Source organism: Numenius arquata, chromosome 2 (genome assembly GCF_964106895.1).
Source record: "Numenius arquata chromosome 2, bNumArq3.hap1.1, whole genome shotgun sequence".
In the NCBI taxonomy this organism is placed as follows: domain Eukaryota; kingdom Metazoa; phylum Chordata; class Aves; order Charadriiformes; family Scolopacidae; genus Numenius; species Numenius arquata.
The window spans coordinates 57,193,868-57,214,366 of NC_133577.1; the positions used below are offsets into that span (position 1 = coordinate 57,193,868).

The window sequence follows — 20,499 nt, forward strand, 5'->3', positions numbered from 1 at the left end:
CAGCTAGAGTGCTGGGCTAAGTTTTGCACTTCTCAGTAGGAGAAACACACTGACACAATGGATTGAGTCTAGCAGAGGGCTAACAAGCTGCCTAGACACTCAGAGAGGAGAAGCAGGGGCTTAGAGAGGAGAAACAGAGAACTGGATTTCTTCCAGATTAAAAAAGAAAAAAGCCAGGGGGGAGGCAGAGTGATTGTTGTGATCTTGCTGTTGACTTCAACCACCTAATGGAAGAGAATAGCAGCAATGGGGCCAGACTCTTCTCAGAAGAGCACAGTGGTAGGACAAGAGGCCACAGAGAAGTTGCAACACAGGAGATAACAATTAGCTCTAAGAAAAAACCTTTTTTCTTTTTTTGGTCATGAAGGTGGTCAAACACTGGAGCAGATGCTCTAGGGGTTGTGGAATCTCCATCCTTGGGGATGGTCAAAACTTAACCACCCAGCCCTGAGCACTCTGTTCCAACTGGACCTGCTTTCAGCAGGAGGTTGAACTAGACGGTCTCTCGAACTCCCTTCCAGCCTGCGTGATTCTGCAATAGTGTTACCGTACACTACCCTCCCAAAAGAGTTAAAAAGGCAACATGGTAATTATTTACATTTTGTAGTCAGTCATTGTTGTATCATAAGATATGCACCAGTTATTTTGATACAAAGCATTTTTCCCCCTTGACTAATAGACTTTTTCAAGATACTTGTTTCCCTGTTGTGTTTTTTTGTTTGGTTGGTTTTTTAATTAAAAAAAATGGACAAAAAAATACAATTACTAAAACACAAACAGAACTTACACACTGCATTATCCATGGAGAAGCAAACATGATTGAATCCTAAACGTAGTCTGTGAAACTCAGTCAAGAACTACTGGTTGGTCATCTCCACCTGCCTGAAGCTTAAGCTTCTTTGCTTTTAAGTTAGACCCAGAGTTAGGCCGTTTACGTCCCTGTGAGTTCTTCACTGTTGAATCTTGGACAGTCTTTGAAATAGTCTGAGCATTTTCTCTGCTTCCTTTTGAATTCGAAGATTGAGATGGTTTGTCCTGTAGGTTATAAACAATTCTATTAAAATTCTAACATTGTTTTCCTTCTTTTTCAGTGTTCCCACACAAGAGAGGAGATAATGAGATCTATTTTAAATCCTGTTGATTGCATTACTATTGAGCAGATACCTATTAGATAACTTAAAATAAACTATAATTGAAAAGATATGTATATAGCAAGTCAGTACAGATATAAATACCTTGTAAACATTTTTCTTGTGTGTTATCCCCTGTATAGTGATGACATGTGCCTCGTTTTTCAGCAAACTTGCTTTTGGTCCTATCTTCAGGTAGGATATTGTAGCAAAAGCTGTGAAGCTGAAGTCTTCCCTGCATAATTTAAATCAGTGTTACAAGAGAAGGCTGAAGACAGAGACAGGCTAGACCATGCAGGGGAAAAATGGGACACATTGATCTTTCTGATGATGTTCCAAATAACAGCTTAATTCTGCTTTATCTATTCAAGTGGATAGTCACTTAATTTAGAGTGAGTCTTGACAACACTTAACTTAGTTAAGTTTGTGGACCTTTACATACACACACGTCAATCTGTTGGAAAACATGGAGAAAAATGAGGAAAAAAAGATGTAATAGAGTCATCTGCTCACCCTCCTAGAGTGTAAAAAGTCAACTGTACAAATAGATGCAAAAAAAAAAAAGACAAAAATAAAAGGATTAAATACTTGATTTGTACATATTCTTGGAACTTCTAAAACTATATGAAAAGACAAATCACACACCATACAGACAGCCAGGTTACAGGAGAAGCACTCTTGTTATTTTCACTATGATTTTTTAAAATTTCTGAGTACCACCTTCCACATTAACCAGCCTGTCTTGACTTAGACTTCATCTGAGCAACCCAATTTGCTTTGTTAACCATGGAATGTAAATGGACTCTGTATAAACAGCAGATTTCTCCAAAATGAAGACTACTGCAGATTTAAAGGTTCAACCTGAATACAGAAGACCCCAGCTTTTTAAAACCGCAAGAGATGCAGCATTTCAAATGTTTCTCCAATTTCTGTTTTAACTTTTTGAAGTAGAAATATAGTAATCTTTTGAGGTTTTTTTAAAATACATTAAATGCATCTGAAATAAAGGCTAAAAATGAGACTACAGAATGTATCCTATCTATATATACTACACAAAAGTAACATGAGAGTAAAGAAAAATGACTGCTAGATGTTAAAAAAAAAAGTAGCCATCTTACATACTTCAGATACTGCTGCAGCAGTAAATGGGCAATAATTCTCTCCAGCTCCTCTCGAGGGTGCTTTGGTGGAGTAACTTCAGCCACCCTGAATTTTGATACACCTTTCCCAGACCACGCATCGATTAATTTCAGTGGGGTGAGTTTCTCACTCATGCTTTCAGCTTGCTCAAGTATCTTGACTAGATCCCTGCAGTATCCTGTTATGTCCATTTTCTCACATGCTACAAATAAAAGTGAAGTAACATTTAAATAGCAAGTTATTTATATTTTTTTTAGATAGTATCCATATATACATTAGGCATATACATATAGATGCACTTTTACATATTTATAGGTATATGTGTACATCTATAAATATATATCTATGTGCCATATAATAGCAATGCTTTTTTGTTTGTTTGTTTTTAAACTATAACTTAAAGAATACAGCTGTAACTTTCCCTCCATCAAATTAGGATATATTTGTAAAGAAACTTTCATCTTTGTAGTGCATTATTAAAAACTCCAACCCTGCAAACATTTTTTCACGTAATTAAAGTTTCAAACCACATGAATTATTTCAAAGAAGCATTTACGAAGCATAAAATTTGTAAAGTAGCTACTGTGTTACTGCGCAGCTGGATTCCTTTTCCTCACCCATAATATTTATTATGGAAAGATTAAAGAGCAAAGAGGAATTGAAGAATATAAGCAGGACATTTCTTCTCTCAACAAACTTACACACAAAATGAGACAGAAAAAAGGTAATAATTTCATTATACGAATTAGCTTCATCATATATAAAATGAGACAGAAAAAAAGGTAATAATTTCATTATACAAATTAGCTTCATCATATATAAAATGAGACAGAAAAAAAGTAATAATTTCATTATACAAATTATCTTCATCATGAATAATTATTCCGAGCACTAACACATCCATATAGCACATAATGATCATGCTTCTACCCCACAATCAGATCATGGCATAGAATTACCCCAACTGCCTTCTCCAATACTAAGAATTAAGTACTGAAAAACTAGTACTACCACTAGGTTTCCTCAAACCTCGCTTATGTATCAAAAGGCCCTGGGGGTAAACCAGCAGTAAACAGGACTTCTGTAAGTCTTGGGTACAAGCCAGCTCCATACTCAACCTCTGATCCCAGTATAAATTTCAACTAAGCCCCATTTCCAACTACAAGATAACAAGATACTGTTATTTGCATGATTTTTTAAAACAGTTTTATCATATAGTTATAACTAACTGTAAAGAAAAAAAAAGAAGTTAAATATCTTTGTTTTGTCTACTTTACCCCCCCCAAAAAATATACACGGAAATAAAGTCCAGTTATGAAGAACAGTTTTGAATACAGAGTTGTTGCTAAGATTTTTAAGTGCTGATCACTACGTTATCCAAATGCTTTGCAACAGATATGAGGTATGAGGAGATGATATTTTCCACATATTACAATTCACCTGGTCCTCAAAGAAATTTAAGATGGTTTTGTGTGTCCAGTTAAAGGTGCTCAAGACCAACTGTTTCTTGGCACTCTTTTCAGAGCTTTCTAGCTTTGTATGGGATTTCCCATGTCTATACCAGAGCTCTCACTTAGATGCAATTGATACTTTGTGCATCTTCAGAGACTTACAGCTTTCTGGATGGGTACCAAAAATGACAGTTAAAGCAGCCAATGATCACCCACAAAAGCGTAGTTTAAACTAGCTAGCCAACAGTGCCCACAATGTTTGTGGGCAAAGCAGCAGAAGAACTTATGTCCCAGAATTGCATTCTGCTGAAACCATCCTCCTTTACCATGTAGCAGGTCCTGTTTCAGCTCATCTCCCAAGTTCCCTCTATGTCTCGCCCACATGCTTTTCCTCTTATGATCCCAACTTTCTTCCAAAGGAAGAGCACACACTAGACAAACGTTCTGCTGTTTGGGCTAATACACAGCAAAATCCTTAATTAGCGTGCTCAGTTGCTCTGCACAACTGTCAGGCACAGTCCTGACACAGGCGGGTCTCATGAGCACACAGCACTGAAATCCTCAGAGACTTTACCAGGCAAGTTGTGAAAGGACATGTGCAAACTGTGTCTTCTCAGAGCCTAAGTGTGAACAGTTTGGCATGCAGAGAGCAAGAGGCTCCTTCTCAAAATAAAGCTTTCACATCCCCCCCAAAAAAATATCCTGAAACAAAACCTAACACATACCAAAATCGTTTTAAAAACAGGTAAGGCAATCCCGCCCTTGCCCCAGAGCTTCATTGGCTGAGCCTGAAAGATACCAAAGTGTTAGGCCTCAGGCAAAAAGCCAAACCAGGAAGAGTCCTGCTAAACACCTTGAATTTGGCAAAACTAAGTCACTAAAAACCAATTTTCATAACAACAGAACCTTGGAAACAGGCAGTACCATGAGCACACTTTACAGAAGTTGTTCACAGTTTGTCTAAATTAGGTATTTCTTTAAGCCAACCTTTTCCATGTTCTCTGTCCTTTGTTATAAAAACCAATTTACTTACAGTTCTCTCTACAGCAGTTATCACACATTCTGTTGCAGTTTGCAGAATCCCATACTTCATCAAAATGATGGGCTATGAGGACCCGGCGACACCTGAAAGAATAGAGAGCGACAAGGGAACTATAGAACATAAATGTATGCACCTGTGTCATAAATCCTGAAAGCAGCAAAAAGGTGGTCCTCTGGGTCAGCTCCTATCTCAAAACAAGCATGAAGAATTAGCTCAGGAAAAATCAGAAAAACACTGCAATACAGTACTCCCTGTCAGTTATGCTAATAGGAGTAATTAGTAGCTTTCAGCAATACTGAACACTGCTGTAGGAATAGTTTGGTTAAATCAAAGTAAGTATAATCTGCAATTCCAATAGAATGAAAAATCTTAAGAATATGAACTCATTCTTAGACTGTGGCCAACAAAGGCTATACTGAAGACACGAGTTGTCCACAACGTAGATACAAGTGTTTTCCATGAAGTATTCAATACAGCTCACTCAGTGCAGTGGAGGAAGCATTATACACATGCAGATTACTGTATAGCCATAAAACACTGGTACCTTACAGTAAAAAACAAAGCACTGCACTATTTGCTCTGAATGGGATTTGAAATACAAACACTGTTTGTTGACAGGTATTTTAACTGTCTAACTATATTAACGTTAACTGCTTCCAGAACTTTATCCTGAAGCTGGCAAGCAACACACCAACATTTAGTTGTATGCAAGAGGACACATACTAAGCAGCCAAACCACAAACTCCAAACTCCAGACTGTTACAATGCTAGTGTTTCCATAAAGTGGTGGGTTGGTTTTTTTTGTTCTGCTGTTATTTTTATGGGGATTTTTTTTTAGTGCTTTTGTTATTATTTTTTTTAAACACCCTCTAAAAAACCCAACAAAAGTAGCTTAACTATTTAAAAACTAAGCAGCCAAGCCACCACAGTAACTTACTTGTTCATATTCTGGCAGTAAGACACCATATCATACAGCTTCTCTTGCCCTACATTTTCCATCACTACCATTGAGCTGATTCTGAATATATCTCCAAAACCATAATACAAAATGCAGTCAGCTTTTTGGTCATCTCTACCTGCAATGCAGTAAAATAAACAAAAAATGTAGACTTTAATCTTTAGAAGAGATTTACTTTAGGCATAGCATTTTCTGATACAAATTCTTATCTGCATGGGCTTCTGCAGCCCCTATATAGAGAGTGCATGACTGTAATAGTACCAAGCAAAACATATTAGCCAATAGAACATAGCATGATACAGACTAGAAATAAAATAGATCTACAAGAGTCTTCTACAATTACAGAATCAGGCAAACTGAAAATACTACACAATGAAGATTTTGACTCTTAACAACTGAAAAAATATTGATGTCATAGAAAAAGTCAGTGAAATCACCATTTTCTCACCCAAACACCCCACGGAAAATCCTAGCCAAATTCATCTTGAAGCCTAATTCTTATTTGATTTAAAGACTTTGTGAGCTTCAAAGACCTTATTAGTTACTAATGGTAATAAATAATTACGTATGGTTTAACAAAATTTTCCATTTAAAACCAACTGTGTCTTCTACAGCTGAACTTAGATCATCTCTTCCTTCCCATTGCCCACCCTTTCCAGCAGTGTGCTGACGGGTACCCTTCTGCTGTTTACAAGATCCAGAGAGCAGAAAAGCTCTAAACCCCCTCATTTTTTTAAAAATTTAACATATAACAGAAAGGAACTACTTTACTTGGATGGGCGGGCAAGGGTAAAAAAAAAGGTTTCATAATCTAAGTAGTATGTTCAGGCAAATGAGTAGCAGCACTTAGTTAATTCCCCACCCAGAAGAACCTCATTTATATCGAGTTATGAAAAAGAAACACACAAAAGCTTGCTCTAATCACCTCAAGTTGATAAACATAGTGAAACAACCATTTCAGCACCTATACAGCCCTTGTCTCTAGCATAAGTAGATGCAAACTCCCACAAACTTTGGATGACTTGTATTTTTTAGGCCAGCATTAAAGCCAATTTCTATCATACAGGCATAGTTAAAATCTCAAGCAATTTCCCCTCAGGGTCTTTAAAAATCTTTCCTCCACATGGATTCAAATCTGTCTTTGAAGAATAATGCATGAGGTCAAAAAAACCCAAAGCAAAACAAAACACTACAAAACTTTTTTTTAAGCCATAATAGTTATTTAGTACTGCTATACACTGATCAATCTTTAAAATTCCTTGCTCCAGACTCCCAATCCTACTTGTATTTCGGTGGCCACTGAAATTAACACAGCAGTTAGAATCACAGAATGGTTAGAGTTGGAAGGGACCTTAAAGATCATCAAGTTCCAACCCCCCTGCCATGGGCAGGGACACCTCCCACCAGACCAGGTTGCTCAAAGCCCCATCCAGCCTGGCCTTAAACACTTCCAGGGATGGGGCATCCACAACTTCCCTGGGCAACCTGTTCCAGTGCTTCTCCACCCTCACAGGAAAGAATTTCCTCCTGATATCTAATCTAAAGCTCCCCTCTTCCAATTTAAAACCATTACCCCTTGTCCTGTCACTACCTCTCCTGACAAAGAGTCCCTCTCCGGCTCTCCTGTAGGCTCCCTTCAGATATTGGAAGGCTACTATGAGGTCTCCCCGGAGCCTTCTCTTCTCCAGGCTGAACAACCCAAGCTCTCTCAGCCTGTCTTCATAGGGGAGGTGCTCCATCCCTCTGATCATTTTCGTGGCCCTCCGCTGGACCTGTTCCAACAGGTCCATGTCCTTCCTGTGTTGAGGACTCCAGAGCTGGACAAAGTATTCCAGGTGGGGTCTCACGAGCGCAGAGTAGAGGGGTAGAATCACCTCCCTCAACCTGCTGGCCACACTTCTCTTGATGCAGCCCAGGATGCGGTTGGCTTTCTGGGCTGCCAGCACACATTGCCGGCTCATGTTGAGCTTCTCATCCACCAACACCCCCAAGTCCTCCTCCTCAGGGCTGCTCTCTAGCCATTCTCCGCCCAACCTGTATTTGTGCCTGGGATTGCCATGTCCCAGGTGTGGGACCCTGCACTTGGCCTGGTTGAACTTCATGCGATTTGCACGAGCCCATCTCTCAAGCCTGTCCAGGTCCCTCTGGATGGCATCCCTTCCCCACAGCGTGTTGACCAAGCCACCAAGCTTGGTGTCATAGGCAAACTTGCTGAGGGTGCACTCTATCCCACTGTCCATGTCTCTGACAAAGATGTTAAATAGCACTGGTCCCAGTATCGACCCCTGAGGAACTCCACTCGTCACTGGCCGCCAACTGGATATTGAGCCGTTGACCACAACCCTTTGAGTGCGGCCATCCAGCCAGTTCCTTATCCACCAAGTGGTCCATCCATTGAACCCATGACTTCCCAATTTTGAGACCAGGATGTCGTGCGGGACAGTGTCAAATGTTTTGCATAAGTCCAGGTAGATGACGTCTGTTGCTCTGCCCTTGTCCACCAAGCCTGTGGCAGTATTGTAAAAGGCCATCAAATTTGTCAGGCACGATTTGCCCTTGGTGAAGCTATGCTGGCTGTCTCCAATTAGACATCATCTGTAGACAATGTGAGCAAGTAATGTGTTCCAGCTGCTATGCAAAGGAAAAATTAAATCCTTTCTGTAATATATATCCAATCATGTCATGAAATTACTCTGGTAAGCCACGGATGTCACAAAAATCAAGTAATTAAAAAAATGCAGAGTAAGAGGCTAGGTGCCTAGTTATTCTTTGCTACACTGCACTACAGAGGCCTAAGATCATTAATGTTATTATGATTTGCTTTAAAGCCTCTTTACAGAGGCAGAGTGGCATTATACGCTTTAGAACCTGTCTCAAAGACAAGACACTTTGTGCAAATGGCTGAAATCAAAGTATAATATTATTGGTTTAACAGATGTAAACGGCTACTTTGCAAAAGCCATTTCCTACAATACCTGCACGTCCACTCTCTTGGTAGTAGTTCTCCATGGATTTGCTCATAGAATGATGAATTACAAACCTCACATCAGGTTTATCAATTCCCATGCCAAAAGCAACAGTCGCCACTACAACCTAAAATAAGATTAAGAAACCATCAAGGTACCAAAACACAATTTGTTTAAATGAGACATAAAAGTTTATGAAGAGTATCTACTTTACCTGGAGTTGATTCGCTGCCCACCCTTTATGAACTTTGGTCTTATGTTTAGCATCCATGTTTGCATGGTAAGTCCCTGCTTTAATTCCTAATTTCTGCAAACTCATAGTAACTTGTTCAGAATCCTTCTGAGAAAAACAGTAAATGATTCCTGCACAAAAGTGAAAGATGCCTTATTGTAATGTCTTAAAAGAATACTTAAAAACAACTTTGAGAGTTTTATTAACTTAAAAATAAATAACAAAACCAGTAAACAATCTCTGTGCCTATTCAGTCTGCAGTATTGGTAGCCATGAATGAAACTTCAATTATCAGCTTTGACTCGGAAGTTAAAGAGAAAATATGGGTGCCAATCCACATAATCATGGAAATATTAATGTTCAAGGAAGACAATGGTTATTAATGCTTATGTAAAGGGGTGCTGTTGCTTATGACATCTATGACATCTCACCTGAGGTTTCAGATAAATCTGCTTTTTGTCATCAGTCAGTCTCTGCTAAGCCAAGGATTACACACAGACCCACGCAATTTATGATCCTCTTAGCACACTTTGCACTCAGGGAGCTGCTCAGCACAGCCACACAGATCTGCAGCACAGACAGGGACAGACTGCTGCTCTGCTCCAGAAAATTGGGTTCTGTTGCCTTTGTAATATGGCCCTCCTCTTTATTTGCAGTACGTAATTTATTGATTCATAAAGTCCAACTTTTACAGTTCTGCATTCATCACGAAAGCGCAATTCACCCCACCCCCATGTTGAGCACTGAATAAAAAATTAATCTTATGATGAAATACAAAAAAGTAGTGTTAGACAGTAAGTAACCCGACACATATATACTAAATGGCATGTGTGATTTAAGAACAGATAACCTTTTTGAGCCTTGTTTTTACAATCTTAACAATTGCTATTATTCTTATCTATGTAACCATTGTTCCATATACATCACAGCATTCTATTTCAATACTTCAAAAAATATAAGTAAACTGTAAAGACATTTAAACACTAATGACTCGAAAGAGTAATTACTCACGGTATGGATCTTACTAAATGTCATTTCTGCTTAATGTATGGTGAAAGTAGAATTTCTCTACACGTTTCAGGAGCACTTGAAAACATCCCTGTAATGCTGTAGAGAATAACTTTAAAAAAAAAATAAAATAAAAAATTACCTGAAAGTCCTTTGTATCTTCCATTAATGATCTTAACTATGTCCTCAATGAAATCTTCATTATTTGGAGGCTTATGTCGAACCTCAAAAATATAATAAACACATGCCAAAGTTCTTCAAGCTGGCACACAATCTGTCAAACAATCCTATGATTCTACTTCTTCCAGTACAATAAACACAATTCTGCCATTTAACAAAAATTACTAGATTCTCTTTGTGTAGTCAGATTACATCTCAAAAGTCCATAGGAAAAAAAAATGCGCAAAAGTTTTTTCATGAAGAACAGTAAGAGAAGCTGTGGTCAAACTGAAAATACTGTATAACACAACAATTCACAATATTTTGCCATCATATGACCTGTTTTCCAACAGTCTGGAAGCAGTCTGAGTTTCCTACCTACCTCTCCCCTCTACACAGTCCTATCTACTAAGCCTTGCTAACAGAGACAGAGCAGCCCAAGTTCCTCTGCAGACAACAGTAAGTTCAGCAAGATGAAATCATGAAAGAACGCCACCATTCAGTTGAAAAGCTATTTATTATTAAAATGTATAATTGAAAAATCTAGTCTAAAATTCAACAACTGTAACTTACAGAAGATAATATGACTGCAATGCAGTCAAAAAAACAGGTAATAAGACATACCTCATAGTAAAGATTGGGCCGATTGAAAGATGCAGTAAAGGTAATGCACTTCTGAACATGCAAAATTTTCTGAGCATCCTTTAAAACATGATTTGTGGCAGTTGCTGTCAATCCAATCAAGGGAGCATTGGGAAACTGTCTTTTCAAGATACCAAGAGACTTGTAGTCTAAGCAAAAAAAAAAAAAAAAAAAAAATTGGAAAGAAAAAGATTTCTCCATAGATCCAAAGTTAAAAAAGATAGTAATCTAGACAGCATTCAATGGAGTAATACTGCAATAAATGTTATTATTGATCAATTTACTACAGAAATAATTTATACATCCAAATGAAGTAATAAAAAGGTTGTCTATATCAAAATAGATCCTTTCTCTTCTAACCAAATTTTAAAAAAGCAGCCACAATTCAGAAGGCAAAACATATTGAAATAGAAGTTCTTAAAAAGGTAGAAAAATATAAGTGGCATCACATTAACTAACATTCAGGTTATTTTGCAGGCCTGTTTTTACACACAGCTTTTCAGTAAACACAGCTTTGCTAATAAACAAGCAATGTGGAATGTGGATACATAGGCCAGACCGTACTAAGGAAAGACTGTAAAGACTCAGTGCTGACAATCACTTGCTGCCTTACAACAGAAATGCAGCCAGAGATACATATCCAATTTCCACATTACCTGCTTAACTGGCCTGGCTCTTTGCTCAGACACCACTTTCTAACAACACTGCAAAGGCTGACTTTATGGTTACTATTGCTTCAAATCAGATGTTCTTTCAAAGGCAAAGAAACTGTAAGCAGTAATCAACAGTCTTCTACAACTAACAAGATAGGAAAGAAACTGAAGCACAATTTCTTTTCCTGCAAGTCAAGGGCATTTGTTTCAATTTGCTTTAGAAGTGACTAAAATACATCACATGAATTTACAAAACGCTCTCCCTGTCACCCAGGGAGCAGTGTACAGAATAACACTTTTTCATGTAGCAGTAGATTAAAGATGACTGTACTGTAAATATTAAAGATAGCAGCCAAAACCTTTCATTTTATTAAGCTCCAGTAAAAGTAAACGGATTTAGGAGTTTTTCAAAATACTGACAGCAAAATCTACATTGAAGTCACGCCCATTTGCATGACCTTAGCTTCTGGACAAGAATATAGTTATTTGTGAATTAAATTTAAAGCCCTTGAGCTAACATAGGTACTTGCCATACACTAAGTATTTACTTAACACATGAAGAAGGCACTTGGCTTTATTTCAAGCCTACCTCATTATTTATTGATGTCTGAATAACACTGCAAACTGGATTTCTAATGAACATACCAGGCCTGAAGTCATGGCCCCATTGACTACAGCAATGGACCTCATCTACAGCAATGCGAGCAAGACACCCTGCTTGATAAGCTTTCTCTAGCTTTGACATGAACATTTTGCTTTTTGCAATCTTCTCCGGGGTCACATAAATGAGCTTCAGTTGCGAATTTCTGTCTAGCATTTCCGTATGAACCCACTTCACATGTTCCTGTTCAAAACAAAAATTACAGGGGCTAACATACTAGGACAACACACTGAAGTTCCTTAGTGCTAAGATTCTTAAGACGTAATTAACAGTTCAAAAGGAGTAACTAACAGAGACTGATAAACTGTTACACAGTATTTACTGTAAGTCTATATATATTACACTACTGTAATTATATTACTGTATATATTAATATATTATTATATATTATTATATTACTGTAATTTACTGTAAGTCTTTGCAGAAGACCATTATATATAAAATGTTAATACTTGGAAAATCTGTCACAGAACTTTGATAAAGCAAACTATTGAATATTTGTCATGAGCAACCTGCTCTAGTGGAGGTGTCCCTGCCCATGGCAGGGGGGTTGGAACTCAATGATCTTTAAGGTCCCTTCCAACTCTAACCATTCTATGATTCTATGCGGTATCAGCATTTTCCCAATAAACACAATAAATGCATGGACCAAACAAGCCTGTGGTATAACAAGTGTAAAATAATTTCTTACACACAATTGTAATCTTTATTACTGAGTTTTGAGTGCACTCTACCTCAAAGTAGGCTCCAAGTTTGGCACATTGCATCAAGCCACTAACTTATCAAATCCAGTGCCACGTGCAAGTTAACGACCGTGGCCTCTTGCCAGTCAGGAATAGATATCGCACTGTAAGAAGCAACTGCCTAACGACAGACTGGGAAATAAGCTGCTTCTCGGTCTCTGGATCAAACAGCCTACCATCCTAAAGTAAGATAAATAATTATATGCACTGCTCAACATGTTACTAGGGGACAAAAATCACCTACTCCAATATTCTTTTAAGTCGAGAAACTGTGTAAAAATCTACAACACATGTCAGCCAAAGGTACTTCACATCCTCTAAATAGTCCCATGAAATCTATTTATTCCGTGAAAGGTGTTGGCTTACATACGTTTTTGTCATTAAATCAAGAATGCAAGATACTTATTCGCACTATCCGTATCACAGCACGTAGCTGGCAAGATACTGCTGACAGAATGGCATTAGCTGATAGAACTGCCATTCATTCAGTATTCATAAATAACAGACAGAGGCAATATGCTGGCACATACACCACAAAAGCCATGATGACTTGGCAGTTAAACATACCTTACTGCTCGAGGCATTTAATAAAGCTGCAGAAATACCAAGCTGTTCCAAAACCATGAGCTGATCTTCCATAAGTGATATCAAAGGACATATCACGAGCGTGAAACCTGTAACAATCAATCACTGTGCAAACTGAACAGTTCAGATGTCAGAAATATCTCCTCTAACACTTTTTATTAATGCATTGGCCTTGTTCTGAAGGAACTGCCAAACGTGAGCTTAAGCTTCATACACAGTATCAGATTTCCCTCCTAGATAGCTGATAAGCGTGTGCCAGGTCACACAGGGATACTTCTGACCAAATGCCTGTGACACGCACCTTCTCTTCGAATCTAGACCACAAACAACTGAGCTGTAACAAATGGAGTGTAAGAACTAGTACACAAAACAAAGAAAGCTGGATTCACATCTGTGTCGTGAGGTGCTAATTTACCACACAACTAAGCAACGCTAGGTATTGGTAAATTTGGTCTTTGTAAATAAGTAAACTTCCATGCAATTGAATAGATTATTTAAAAACAAAAAACAAAAACAAAAAACAAAAACAAAAAACAAAAACAAAACTTAGAAACTAGAACTGAACACGTTTAAAAAATTAATACACAAAGTCTCTCCTAAATAATCTGAAGCTAAAACCTTACAGTTGAACAGACAAAAAACAGATAGCCATACTTTAATAATTTACAGTCTGTATATTGAATTAAAAGGAAAAGAAAGGAAAAAAGAGTGAAAAACTTTTAAAAAGTTCTTTCACTGTTTAATAATATAACGTATTGAGAGGAACCTAGATAAATCTAAATCACATCTGAAGGGCACATTTATTTTGAAGTTGCTATTGCTCCTTCAGAGAAAATAAAGTAAGAGAGCAAAGCAAATATTTCTAGTAAATCTTTCTCTCATATCTTTGCTCTTTTTTTCCCCCATATTGTGATATTAGATACCAATACAATGTTCATTCTCCAAATAACTATAAAAGGGATAAAATAAATCCAACTGTTTATGGACCTTTTCTTCCCTTACATACCATCAGAACAAACCGCTGGTAACTGATAGCAAAGGCTCTTTCCACCACCTGTAGGCATGACAAGAAATATGTCCTTTCCTGCCATTGCAGCATTTACTGTTTCAAGTTGCAAGGACCTAAACTTCTGGAGTTTAAACTTGCTCTGCAGTGCACTTTTTATCTTCTCATACCATGGAAAATCTGTTAAAGGAAAAAAAACCAAACACGTTTCATAACCAAATTTGTTCAAATGTAAGAAGGGAGGGCAATTTACACATATAATAACTAAATCTGGAAGCAATACTGTTTTAGATCTGGGAAAGTGTTCAAAGATTCAAAAATGGCACACAAAAACCCACACACAACCCAAGTCTGTATAAACCAATTTCTAGGGTGGACCTTTGAAAACACTATGAAATTTAAACACAACCCACCTCCAGGCTTTCACTGAGGATGAAGATGCAGATGAAGAACTTCAAAGTGCTAATGATCAAGTTAACTGATCAGTCCAAAATTAAATGGAAATGAGAAACCCACCTTGAAAATAAATAAAACCAGACACTGAGCCCTACAGCAGTCTCACTGCTAAATTGCCCAAATGCTTCCCTCATACAAATGCAGTAATTACAAACAGGATAATGAAGGCTACCATTTTTTCCATATATTCCAGAGATAATAAGCATTAACAAAAAAAAAAAAAAAATAGGGGGGAGGGGGTTTAATCTTCCCCTATATATATATCTCTCTCTCTCTATAATCACCCCAACATGCTTATAATAGTTTTTCTTTTCTTCAATAAAGCGCTACAGACTGCATCATTTAGAGATAATACTGTAAAAACTGAAATTTCACGTGCATCAGGAAGCTTACTAATCAATTTCATATCATTAAAATTAAAATGCAGAAAAAATGTGGAACTCCAGGTTACACCACATGCAGGGCAAGAATTAACTCTGGGATTTGACGTGACATTGCTTCCTAATTGCTACAGAGAGCACAGCCAAGGTCCAACGCTCTCTGAAACCAAGAAAAACCTACCACTGACTTCAGTGAGCTTTATACTGGGACCAAATTTAGCTACTCCTCTTATTCAAGATGCACAGCATCTGATTGCAAAGATATTAGTTTTCAAAGCATAGGAGGAGAGAATTAGGCACAAAGCCACCCAAAACAGATTGATTTGTTCAATAGCATCAATTTGCTATTATAAAATACCAGTATTCTTACATATGCATAACACTTTTCTCAAACACAGACAAATATGGATTAGACTACAAAATTAACTTCATTTTTAAAAAATAAAAAAAAAGAATATATGCAATAAATACAGGCAGAAATTAGCAATGTATTTCGAAATTGCAAGTGAAGTAAAAGAGGAGGGGAAAAATTACAATAAAAAGATCTGAATTGAACTTGGCTAGGCATCACACAGTCAAGACCCACCAACTACCCAGGACTTCAGTTAATGTTTAACAGCAGCCCTAACACCACCATGGGCCAGTTGCCACTTGGACTAACTCTAGCATACTTAGGTATTCTACGTTACTTTTGGCAGTCAGCATCCATCTGATTTGCATTAATTTGGTAAGATAGTGAGGCTACATAACAGTTAATTTAGTAAGACAGTGAGGTAGACACAATCATGTCCTACAGAAACACAAAGACAGCAAGAAGTAACTTTGAGAGTGCAACATTGTTATCAAATCCTGAAAAGATCCAGAGTAATTTTTTTTAGAACATAAATAAACATGGAATATAAGTATTGCAATATACCCAGGTTTACTCTGGGATTCTTATAGCAAATCGAATCAAGTTGTGACTTTGCAACAAGAAAAGAATAAAAGTAGTTATAACAGTCCATTCTTGTGATAATTCTGCCCAGAACAACTCACATTAGTATTTAGGAATGTCCAGAGAGTTAAGTACAAAATTAAATAGGACAGTATCATTATCCAAACAAAACTCCATATGAACACATTTTTCCCCTACTGAATTATTTTACTCTTCTGTTAGAATATTTGATATTGACTCTGCAAACCTTTTTTGTTCCATGCCTCAGCTGATGTTTCAGTGTCTTTACTTCCACCTGCCTCCAAGTCTCCTGAGGACTGCTTTATCAGGTTCTTTACCCTCATCTTCTTTTCAAGGAGTTCCTGCTGTTTATCCACAAGCTCCTGAATCTGCATCTCCACTGCTTGCAGCTCATTTTCAATGGAAACCAGTACCTCCTCTAGCACTGAAGGGAAAAGCAAGGTGAAGGCAGAATAGAGACTACAGTAACATGCTAAACCCAGATTTAAATGATATTTTATTTAATTTGTTGATTGACAACAGTCAAAATTAAACACAACCCAAAAACAACCTAGAGAAACAGTCTGACAGACCCACTGATAAGATTACAACATCTAATATTGTGTATGCCATGTAAAAACACAGCAAGGCTTAACAACGTATTTCTTATATTAGTAGGTCATATGTGTATGCAGGTATAATGTAAATTGTAATCTCTGATGAGAGATATACAACACTAAGTTGCCTGTGTTGATTAATAGAGAAAAAAATATATCACAATTTAGTTTCTCGAAATCAGTGCCCCTCTGGAGAAACACTTGAAATTGTTTTCTCTTCTGCAGATGTAGTCAAGCAGTGAAAAGCATATTGCATCTGCCCTGATATTAAAGCTGCAAGTGTTAAAATGAAGATGAGTACTCCAGCCAATTCCAAGGTGAGCACAACATTAGAACATTTTTAATAGAAAGCATTTACATGTGAGAAGCAACATTAATCTTAGCAGATAAAGGTCTTCTGAAGATGAAAATAGGGACATGAGCAAAAAGCTACATTTCATGCACCCGGATCTCCCTCCTATGCAGGACCAGAGGATCTGCTGAACGTCAAGGTTTGAACACAGAGGACAAAAGCTTTTGCTAACACAAGCTATTCTACTGATCTGAAAAATCTGAAGCAAATACTCCCCAAAAGCTTGGGTTAAATAAGTGAATCTTGGGCAGGAATTTGCCTCTTTACATCCTAATATGCATCTGTGTGAATTACAGATTGTGTTGTAGAATCCGATCCCCAGGGTTTAAAAGAATAATTAACACATACCGCCACAGCATGCCAGGCCTGTATCGCTATTTCAGAGCCAGGTCAGAAAAGCATAAGAATAAATGTCTTCCTCAGCCTCACCCCACAAAAAGAGAGATTTTGGTCCAAGCACAGCAGATATGATAATCTGCTATGGAAGCAAAATTATGATATGGAAAGAGACATCCTCATTACAAATAGCACAAAATGGGGACATTTGTCTTCCTAAACGCCCACTGTTACTCAGCATGAAAGAGTTGAAACTATCTTAAAATATGAATCATATTTTCAAAATATTGAAAACCAAGTGACTTCCTTGACAAACATGCTTTTTAGTTTTTAGTCTAAGAAACAAAAAGTTATCCAGTTTGAACTTTTTCTTCAAATCTGAAGTATAACATAAGACCCCACAAGCTGAAGTATAATAATATAGATCCCACAAACTCTTTTCTGCATATATTAAATTCACATAAATAAGAATCAATAACATCAGGTGATTGTGTCTGTTAGCTAAAAGATAGCGAAATTAATATATTGAATACTAATTTTGGATTACCTGCAACAGCTGCCATCTTTGGAAATTTGAGAATGTTATCCTTCAGAGATCTTATTTAACCAAGTTACCATCCCTAAGAATAAAATAAATTTAAAAAACAAACAAACAAACAAATATTTCATTAGAAATCCTTCTACACTTAGAACAAATTTACTACAAGATGTTATCCGTTAGTATAGAAGGTGTTAATATAACAGTTTAAGTACTAGCTCATTTAATCTGCCTGTATAAATATGCCCAACTAGATGACAACACACTTTTTCCCTTGTGCAAAAGGGGCAGATAGTAACTCACAACCAATTCCTAAGGCTATAGGAATTCAGCAGTCTTCTAAATGAAAACAAGTGAATTTTGACCAACTCATAATTTTCTACAAGAAGCATGGTCCATTATAATAATAGTCCAGTCATTCACCTACCTTCAACCTATCTTTTTTTTCATCTCTGACTATTTTACAGAATTATATTGTGCCCCTTAGAAAAGTAGCCACCATAAAACCTAGAGGATCTTCTAGGAGGAAGTTGAAAGGTAGTTTGGTTCAGAGAAGAGGAACCATTTTTGGCTAGGTCATCAGTGAGATGAACTTAGAATTCTACTTACTGGCTAATTTTTTGAACAATATTCTTTCTTGTATTATATGCTAACAATACAAAACTCAAGAAACTTGATATTCTCTCACCCTTGTTGAATTCTGAACTATTTATTGTATACACGGGACTCAAATCTGAGGGAAGGTGACAGGGAACAAATTCAGCAGACTCTCACTGTATGCTGCTCCTAACATAAATATTTCACTGCGTCCCTATAAATGGGGGGAAAATACATGCAAAAAAGAATGTGTGAATAAAACACTGTTTTTTTCCAGAAGAGGTTATAATTAAAAAATAACCTAAAGACCCACACTTCAGAAAGAAGTTGATTACTGCATAAGATAATTCAGTAGCATCCAGGTTACCCGCATAATTTGAGTTACTCAGTTCTGCCTTTATACCACCTGCCACTTGCACAAACATATTTGGAAATATTAGTCTCCCTAAAGTACATAGCAACGAGGGGTATCCGCTATCCGCAACAAGGGGTCTGCTATGGCAGACACACTGTAAATGCAATATGCTACTTCTACCCCCCCATAAATACAATCCTCACAAATATCATGAGGCTGACAGTTCAGGAAACATAAGCCATTTTCTTATGCAAGGAGTGCGAAGACAATGAAAATTGCCCATGAAAGTTTCCCTATATGCTGCTGAAGCTCCACAAGTCTTTAATTTAGCTCCCGTTTCTAAAAGAAGTAGCTCAGTATACCTTACAATTGATTCTATACCACCACTGCCAAAAAAGACCCCCAATTACCATTTGATTCCTCAAAAATGAAGCTCCTAAGAAACTGAGTAATGATGAACTCCTATCTTATAAGCCACAGTGGACAAAAGGCAAGCAGAAGCATCCTGCCCATTAGGTCACTTTTACCCCACGGTAAAAACAGCTAAATTCCTGCGAATCCATCACATTACAGCCTTTTCTAAATAGCCCACTAGCAGGGAAAAAGAGGCCTCCAAAGCAGATACCTGTCTGTTCTAGGCATGGCCAGCGTGTAAGTGCCACTTGTCACCCTGCAGAGATTTAAATCAGCATCCCAGGACGGTAAGCTTTCTTACCCCGCCGTCTACCCAGCCTCTGAACCAAAGCTCTTCAGCCCCGACTCCAAGAAGTGAACGATGCTGACAGAGTGTTATCAAAGGAAGAACCCTTAAAGCTAGGGAACGAAACCAACAACAATTGCACAAGCCCGTCTGCCATCTTAGCAGCAGTTTAACCCTGTTAAAAAAAATCCCCCATCCAACAATAAATCCCTGAGGAGCCGCCTTAAAAAAAAACCAAAGTCATTAAGAGAGGGGGTGGGGGGGGAGGAAAGCCAAACGGACAGTAGGGAGATATATTTACGCCGGCCATTTCAGCACCCGTCACCTGCGAGCCGAACACCACCCGCGGGCAGGGCCGCCACCTGCGTCCCGGCACGCGGAGCGGGGACGGCCGAAGGCTGCTGGGCCCACAGGGGTGGCGGAGGAGGAGGCGGACATTGACCCCCTGCCCCCGCCGCGCACTCATGGCCACCTCCCTCAGAATTACCGCCCTTGTCACGCGCCGCCCCAACGGTCAGTGCCGAGGCGCGCGCGCGCCCCCGCCCCGCCTCCCCGCTACCGCGCGCCGGCCCCGCCGCTACTCCCCGCTCCCACCTGGACAGCCGGACCTCGGGCCCCGCCCCTTCCGCCTTTTTCCACTGCCGGCTTCCCTCAGCCAATCGCCAAGAGAGGAGGGAGCGGGAGGGTGAGCACGCGCGCCCCCTTCTCCCCCAATCCGCAGCGGCACCCCGCGAGGCTCCCGCCCGCTGTCATGGAAGCAGCGAGGCGGGGCAGCGAGACGGGAAGGGGCGCGAACAACGCAGCTGCTGATTGGCGCCGGCCCCTCCAATCGGCGGCCCCCTCTCACCCGGCGGCGAA

General features: G+C 38.6%; 1 protein-coding gene across 1 annotated transcript; it reads right to left on the minus strand.

Moving 5' to 3' along the window:
- Positions 1-357: 357 nt before the first annotated feature.
- On the minus strand, positions 358-18,802 carry RECQL (RecQ like helicase). The gene is made up of 15 exons (XM_074168532.1): positions 18,678-18,802; positions 17,999-18,071; positions 16,394-16,591; positions 14,377-14,556; positions 13,353-13,459; positions 12,027-12,225; positions 10,711-10,877; positions 10,070-10,151; positions 8,902-9,050; positions 8,697-8,814; positions 5,701-5,839; positions 4,755-4,846; positions 2,253-2,472; positions 1,236-1,365; positions 358-1,035 (listed from the first exon to the last, which is right to left on the minus strand). Exons 2-15 carry the CDS (start codon positions 18,012-18,014, stop codon positions 847-849), a joined length of 1,986 nt encoding a protein of 661 aa, XP_074024633.1. The 5' UTR covers positions 18,015-18,071; positions 18,678-18,802; the 3' UTR covers positions 358-846.
- Between the last annotated feature and the right edge of the window lie 1,697 nt (positions 18,803-20,499).